This window comes from Nicotiana tomentosiformis, chromosome 11 (assembly GCF_000390325.3).
Source record: "Nicotiana tomentosiformis chromosome 11, ASM39032v3, whole genome shotgun sequence".
Lineage (NCBI taxonomy): Eukaryota > Viridiplantae > Streptophyta > Magnoliopsida > Solanales > Solanaceae > Nicotiana > Nicotiana tomentosiformis.
Window position 1 is genome coordinate 54137495 of NC_090822.1, and position 8084 is coordinate 54145578.

Here is an 8084-nt window from a genome sequence, read left to right on the forward strand (position 1 = left end):
GGTTGGTCAGTCCTTCCTTGTTCTCATCAATCACTTGATCTAACGTCTCTTTGACGTCTCCTAGCCCATCTAGGGTAGTAGACTCAAGCGAGCTGAAGTTGTGTTCAACAACTTGCATGTGCCGATTTAAAGCATCTAAACCAGCTTTGGTGAGATCCATTCTCATGCCTAAGAGATTTGAGGTAGAAGCCTCACAATCTTCACCACGGCCAACATGTTGTGGGGTAGCTCAAGAACTGGCGCCTCGCTTGTTATGGCTATGGCGGGATCTCGCGCTTTGCTCGTCCCTCTCTTCTTTGGTTTCTGTCTCTTTGTTGGTGACTCGTCTCTCCCATGAATGTTGTCTAAATTAACTTTATCTCCATCAGTTGTCATGGTCAATTAACCTCGCTCTGATACCAATTGTCACGAGACCGTTTTCTGGGGGTTCCGTGAGGACAACAAGATAGCATGACTACTACTCTTGCTTCAGTCCTAACCAATAAATAAGCACAATGTCGTGCTTGAACCAAGGCAATCGCACAAACTCAAAGGTTGGAGGATAATGAAATGAAAGATACACAAAGATTGGGAGGCCAAGACCAATTTTCGGGTTTACTTCATATACAAAAGAAGGAAATACAAGTAAAGAGATCTGCCCTCTAACAAGGCATATACATGTCTATATATACAATGAATGTCCCCAAGCAGCTAGGCTGGCTGTGGACCCGTCCAGCTGTAGTGCACTGCTTTGTGCTGGCATCATGTGATCTCTGTGAATGTGTTGGCAGCCCATGTGCCAATGGTCTTGTCCAGCTGTTGTGCCCCAGTTCTTACTGGCAGATAGTTGCCTCCATGTTCACCCAGACAGACTGTGGTCCTACCCAGCTGTGCAGCACATGCTTTTGCTGGCAGTGAGTTGTTTCCATGATTGTCCTGGCAGGCTGTGGTCCTGCCCAGTTGTGCTGCATGTGACTTTGCTGGCAGAGTGTGGCCTCCATGAGGGACCGGACAACCTGTCGGATTGTTACCTCCATGTGCAAAGACATTCTGGTCTTTGGCAGCCAAGTTTGACTCGTTTTGCAGCCCTTTAGGGGCAAATTTGGTCGGAAAATAAGCGGGGCGGTACATAATGCTGTCATTTACGAGGTAGGAATGCCAAAAATATGAAAAAATGAAGATGCACCAAACATGTGTTTATCTACTGCTCCTCGTCTTATGCTCTCTATCCTAGTTTCTTTAGTTGGACCATCCCTTCTTCTCCGAGCTCTTTCAAAAGCAGCAAACCATTTATGTAACAATTCTTGATGTTAAGAAAAACTCTTCCTCCTTCCCTTCTTTAGTCATTTTACTCGAGCGCTTCCTAGAATTAATAACAACTCTAACTACGTCTTGCCATCATTGAGGACCTAAAAAACTACAAATCTTTCAAAAAGAAAAATGGAGGACAGGTTTGATAACCTGATATTTACATAAGTCTAATGTGTGGACCAGAATAAAACGTCACTTATACGCCCCTATTTGGCATTTGTAAAATGTTTTGGTGTTTTATTTCACTAGACAGTATTTTACTGGATTAATTTGACTTACGTATATATTAGTGATAATGCAGAAGAATACTAAAGCAGCAATTAAAAAGTTAATTGATAGAGAAACATCCCATCAAAATTTAGAATTTGAATTATTGAAAATTGTAGAATATATGTAAATATAAAATGATGTCAAACATGTTAGAAGTTTCCTACTATAAAAAGAGTCGCATACTATTATTTTTCCTATACATATAAAAAAAGAGAAAGTAAAGGTCCTTAAATGAAAATTCTAACATTTCGAGTTATTGGATTAAAAAATTGTAATAAAGCATGTATGCCACAAATTTTTAACCATGCCAAGTAATTAAGTCATATTCCTTTGGCAGAAATTTGAAATATGCCTAAAAGTACTAGGCCAAGATATTAGAGGACAAAAATTTGACAGCAGAAGGCCGAAAGGACCAACAGGACATATCATAGTATTCAAATATTACTACGTCCACAGCATTAATACTTCACAAAAGGAGGAGTCAAATCCACAGTTCAGCCTTTCGCTTACCTGACACATGTTTTCGAACTAGCGACAACTTGGACCTTTTATGAAGAGACCTTTCATCTTCACTTTCCTCACTGTCCAACACAATCACTGCTTCACATTTTGGTGATTCTTTTTCCTGTTGCTTGATGTTCCTGTTATAGTATTCATCTTCGACTTGGTTGGGCTGCTCACACGAAAGGGGATGATTAACTTGAGCTGTGGAATGTTTTCCAGATTGAGATGTCATCTGAAAGCTATTGTCCTTACCCTCTCCAAAGTGCTCTACAGTTTCTAGTGGCAGCTTCTTGGATGTCCCACATGGATTAGATGACTTCCTTGTTGATGCAGCACAAGAATCACCAATTTGTGAAGTAAAAGATAAACTGGACGCTGAATCAATACATGCGTCAGAGCCTGAAAGGGGTAGGTCCTGAGAAGGGGCTAAGTTCTCTTTGTCACCCTTCTGCGGACGTTGAGATGAACTGGATGTGCCGGAAGGATGTCTCCTACCAGTTAAACCCAGCTTCTTGTGCCTTGTGGAGAAACCATTTCTGTTTTGATCAGCAGCATTTTTGTCAGGTTGCTTATTGTAATGACCAGGGGTCTTTGACAATGAAAGAGTATGACATGATGCAGTGGACTGAAGTTGGGCTGAGAACTGAGGCTTGAACTGCAATTTTCCAAGATCCTCATTTTTTTGGCTGAAATCAGTTGACTTTACCAACAGCTTATTTGTACTCTCGTTCATGCTGACATTTCTCAAGTCATTATTTGGATTAGCAGTTTTGCCAGAATTTCTTATAGCCAGTGGCAATGGCTGTATATCTGCATAATTCAGAAAAATACTTTGGGGTTCCAAGCTGGTAGAACATTTCTCTTTATCCTTCTTCTCATCATTCCTAAATTTAGATGGACTAACAATTTCTGAAGATGGTTTCGTGGTGCTCTTTTGTACTTTATCCTGATTCGAGTTACTCTTAATACGCAGTTCTTCCATAGCTTGTTTACTAACTTCCATCTGCTTATTTAAGATATGATCAAGAGGCACTTCACTCACAGTCTCAGCATTATGCCTTTGTGCTCGTCCAGCAGAGTCTAGCGACAACTTTCTGCTGAGTCCACATAAACTCTTATGGTTTACAAAATGACCAGGGACCTCAAATTTTGGTAAATGTGATTCTTTGGCTTCAACCTGTAGGGATCATGTGTGAGATTTTGGTCAAAAAAGTAATAAACATAACCACGTGCATCTAAACATCTGCTTACATGTCCTTCTCTTGCATTTGTAAGAGTTTGGATTTCTTGGTCACGACCACCAAAATCACTTGCTCCAGCCCTAGCATACTTTTGAGTCATTGATCTTGCCTTCTGGTCAAAAGCTTGTCTATTATATTTGTACTCCATGCTCTGCACACAAATAGGTATTAAAACAATCAAACAGGGTAGATTCTAGAACCAATTCCCACACTGCAAGAATATTGACTCACCGCATCATGCATTAACCCATCATCAGGATTTGGTTCACTCAGTAACAAACCTATACTTGTTAAGACAGTTGAAATATTCAAAGATGGCTGCCATGCTCCCTGCTTTTTTGAAAATGGCGACAACTATGAGCAATGTATATAGAGACATCAACAACAACAAAATACCTAGTGTATTCCCATAAATAGGGTCCGGAGAGGGTAGTGTGTAGGCAGACCTTACCCCTACCTTATAGAGATCAATGTTTTAAAAGGGGTGGGCGTAAGGCGAGGCATTTTACATATGCCTCAGCGAGGCGTAAGCCACGAGGCATGGGGCGCAAGTCCCATGAGTATTTAATTTTTAATATTTTATAAAATAATATAATTACATTAAATATTTATAAATAGATAAAATTGAATAAAAATTGAAGAAAACTATAAATATGTGAAAAATATATATATATATATATATATTATATATGTGTGTGTGCTCCATCCCCACAAAAAACTAGTCAAAACAATCTATTATACGCTACTTACAAGCACAAGTAACTTGAGTCCAAAAGAATAAAAAATTTTACATGGAGGAACAAAAAGGATGACTAACCTGCAATTTGAACTTGCTGCTATAAAGGAGAATGAAGTTCTCTTTGTATTTGTAAAAAACAAATTGAATATTCGTTGCTTTTGGGAGATATTAGCATACTAGCGAACAAGATAAAGAATTGGGAAAGACCATAAATTAGGGCTTCAATCAATTAAAAAGGTCTTGACTTTTAAATTTAATACATTTCAGTTCCTTTGAGTAATTACAAGCTGACTTTTGAGAATTTGGGTACTTCTTCCTCTCGCTAATACTGCTCCACCAATCTCCTCACAAGGTGAATAGCTTTTGTAATAGACCGTCGCGGCATAAATCCGAACCGATTCTCGAAAAAATAGTAATACTACGTCGCATTGCACCCTCCTCTCCCCCACCCTCTCCCAAATTTTCATAGTATGACTCAGCAGCTTGATACCTTATAGTTGTTGCAGTCCTGAATATCACCTTTGTTTCTTCGTCCTGAAAATGACATTAAACAACCCAATAAGCCATTCCAAGCCTGCCTGGCCCACTTCATTCAAAAATTCCACTAGAATCTTGCCAGGTCCAGTCGTTTTACCCCTGCTCATCTTCCGCATTGCCCCCACAACCTCTTCGCTCCTAATACGCCTACAAAACCCAAAATCCCTCTGACTCCCTGAGTTTTCCATCTCACCTAGCACGATGTTCCTGTCTTCTCCCTCGTTCAAGAATCCATGGAAGTACTCCTGCCATCTACGCCTGATACACGCCTCTTTCACCAGAACCTTACCATCTTCGTCTTTGATGCACCGCACTTGGTCCAGGTCTCGCGCCTTCCTCTCCCTAATCTTGGCTAACCTATACAACGTCTTGTCTCCTCCTTTGCCTCCAAGATCCTCATACAATCGCTCAAAAGCTACAGTCTTAGCCGCCGTGACAGCCAATTTTGCCTCTTTCCTTGCCTTCTTATAACACTCCCTACACGTCATCTTCTCCTCTTCATTCGTTCTCCCCACTAGCTTCAAATATGCCACTTTCTTCGCTTCCACTTTTCCTTGGACCACCTCATTCCACCACCAGTCCACTTTGTGGCCTCCCGAATAACCCTTCGCTACCCCTAACACCTTTCTAGCAACTTCCTTAATACAGTTCGCTGTCGTGGTACACATACTACTCGCGTCCCCAATACTCCTCCAGGCCCCCATGGCCAACAGCTTCTCCCCTAACTCTTGAGCATTTGCCTTAGTCAAGGCTCCCCACTTAATCCTAGGTTGGTCGTACACCACCTTAGTCAAGACATTAAGATTTGAAAAATTTATGAAAGTTATTATAGAATGGTAGATATAAAAAATTACATGTACCCAAATGGTAGAATATCAGAGATTCAAGAAAACAGTAGTAAAAATGGAAATTTTGGCGGTTAAGTTGAGCTATTATTCTGTAATCCATAAGTAGAATTTTAGCATGTTAAGACTCTTAAAACATTAGATCCATTTGCATGAAGTGCAACAAGATAATTCAAGCAAAAATGTATACCAGTACTTGATCAGTTATATATGCGATGATTGCTTGAAAGCCTTTCTAGAGAAGATTTGAGCCTTCGATGCACAACCGACAAGCAGCAAAAGCAGAAATTATGTACATTATCATTTGAGAACAACGAATTGATTTGAATACAGCACATAAGGTAGATTCATTGGGAAGTCATAAAAAGCTATGTTGCTCGGACTCTTCAAAAGTACTGCCGCACCCGTGTCGGATCCTCCAAACATGCACTAAATTTGGATGATCCGACACGCACCCAACAACATTTTTGAAGAGTCCGAGTAACAAAGATAAAAAGAGCAAGAATGCTTGCACACATTATTTCTTCAAAAATATTGTGCAAGCCCAGTCTTTATACGTTATTCAGGAAAATAATTAAACTAGTACACTTCTATCGCACCAAGTACGAATTTAGAGATACATAGCACAAGCTTAATATTTACTCAAACACTAAGAAAAATGATTTTAAGAAACAAATTGTATAAGCTATAGAGATGAGTGAAATCCACTAAGCAGTCAGATTGCTCGTAGACGCGAAAGGTGCACATAAAAGATATCAAATGCTAGTTGCAGTCAGCGTCCAAACTATTCCATTCCATGTCAGACAATCTTAACCAGGGATTAATATCGATTGGACTTAAAAGCAATTAACAGATCAGATGTTATGGACATTGATGACTTCTACAAGCTCATAACTTATGCAGGTCTAACTATTATGTTTCTGCCAACACTTTGAAACCAACAACAAATGATATGTATACTTCCACCAAAATAAGGCAACTTTCAAATTCCCTTCACTTCACACTGTATCACGGATTTGACACAGCAGTATGCTACTGCTATATGAATATATGACAGTTGCAATGCTTTTTTAGCTTCCACATCTAGAAGGCAAAGTACAGTATAAACAAAGACAAAGGCAAATCCCACGGCTCTGAGAGGAATTTTTAATCCATCCATTTGATCATACAAGTGAATTAAAGTTTTTCATTACCAAATTTAGATGCTCATGAGGAATTCAGACCAAATCATTCCTTATTGCTTAGTTAAAATTATAGTAATATTTTTACTGGATCCTACAGAAATAAAAGCCAGTTATTGCTATACATATACTGAAGAACTAATGTATTGACTAATGAGCAGTAAAAACCCAACCATCATGAATTGGCTAACCTTTGGAGGAAGATTGAGAATATCCAAGCAAATACGGCCACCATTGTCAATATTTGGATGATAAATTGGCGTTACGAAAGTCACAATCGGTGGCTGAAACGGGTACCTGTGTAAAACCAAATAAAGCTGAAAAATTCAACCACCAAATAAAGAAGAAGAACCCGAAGAAAAAAGATTGAGGAAAAACCTTTTGGGTATCTGAATTTTGAGGTTAAAGAGTCCTTTAGCATACACAGTTCCTTCAGGGCCTTCAATTTCTGGAAGTATTGAAAAAACGAAATTAAGATTTCTGCAGATAAATCATAAAACAGTAGAGAGGGCAAATTAAAATTACTTACGGGCATGAATGGAGGAAAGAGAGGAAGAAGAAGTGAGAGAAGGAAAGGAGGCGCAGGGAGGTGGGTCAGTGAGAAGGAGCTTAAGCTCCTTTTGCATTCGGAGGTTCAGTCGCGCCTCTTGTGCCATTTCCCTTTTGGTATGATCCAATTGGATTATTAGTTTTCTTGGTGTTTCATTAGGGTTCAGATCAGATAGTATTGGAGTAGAGAGAGAGCGCATCCAATTTGACAATTTAAATTTTAGCTATACATTCCCAAATTTATTTTGAAAAATCTGATTTGGGTTAAGTTTAGTTTGAAAATAAAAATGTGTTTGGACATATATTTTGGGTGAAGTTTGGTTTGGAAAAACATGAAACATGACTTATACCAACAAGTTCTAAAAACTATCACAAATACTCAAAAGTCTCATTATCAATAACATTCATTATATTATCGCAAACCATAGTACTGAACATAAATAAATTTGATACAAAATTATCATTTTTATAATGAACTACATGATACACTATCAGATGACCGAGAAGACGAAGCAACATCGTTACAAAATAATAAATGGTGGGCTCTTTTATAAAATACAAAAGTTTGGGAAAATTTTAAAAAAATATAATAGTGATATTTTGGCCCAAAATCAGCTATTGAGCTGGTTTTGGGATTTGAAATTTGGCCAAAATGTAGGCAAAATCTTAGTGATAGTTTGGTCCAAAACCAGCTATTGAGCTGGTTTTAGGATTTGGGATTTGGCCAAAATGTAGGCAAAATTTATGGCCAAATATGTGTTTGCCAAATAAAACCCAAGTTTATTTTGGCAAAATCTATGGCCAAAAGTGTCCTTAAAAACCTGAAAACTGAGAGCGGGAGAAAGTTGTGTTTTTCTCTTTTCTTTTTTCGAAAAAGAGTCAAAATTACCCATATAGTTTTGTCACGCCCCAAAACCGAGGAGCGTGA

At 38.8% G+C, this 8084-nt stretch overlaps 1 protein-coding gene across 2 annotated transcripts; it reads right to left on the reverse strand.

The window, feature by feature from the left end:
• Nucleotides 1-1787: 1787 nt before the first annotated feature.
• On the reverse strand, nucleotides 1788-7337 carry LOC104089928 (uncharacterized). 2 transcript variants are annotated; one of them, XM_009594947.4, is made up of 6 exons: nucleotides 7137-7337; nucleotides 6986-7055; nucleotides 6799-6904; nucleotides 3537-3635; nucleotides 3316-3456; nucleotides 1788-3241 (listed from the first exon to the last, which is right to left on the reverse strand). In XM_009594947.4, exons 1-6 carry the CDS (start codon nucleotides 7261-7263, stop codon nucleotides 2042-2044), a joined length of 1743 nt encoding a protein of 580 aa, XP_009593242.1. In that variant the 5' UTR covers nucleotides 7264-7337; the 3' UTR covers nucleotides 1788-2041. The 2 variants fall into 2 exon arrangements, with proteins under 2 accessions (XP_009593242.1, XP_009593243.1); XM_009594948.4 differs by lacking the exon at nucleotides 3537-3635.
• Between the last annotated feature and the right edge of the window lie 747 nt (nucleotides 7338-8084).

Excerpts from the sequence above, each read along its gene's own strand:
- LOC104089928 (XM_009594947.4), bottom strand. The coding sequence starts at position 7,263 with ATGGCACAAGAGGCGCGACTGAACCTCCGAATGCAAAAGGAGCTTAAG. Across the intron at positions 7,056-7,136 it reads TCTTTCCTCCATTCATGCCC|AAATTGAAGGCCCTGAAGGA; the intron begins GTAAGTAATTTT and ends CAATACTTCCAG. Across the intron at positions 3,457-3,536 it reads ATGGGTTAATGCATGATGCG|AGCATGGAGTACAAATATAA; the intron begins GTGAGTCAATAT and ends ATTTGTGTGCAG.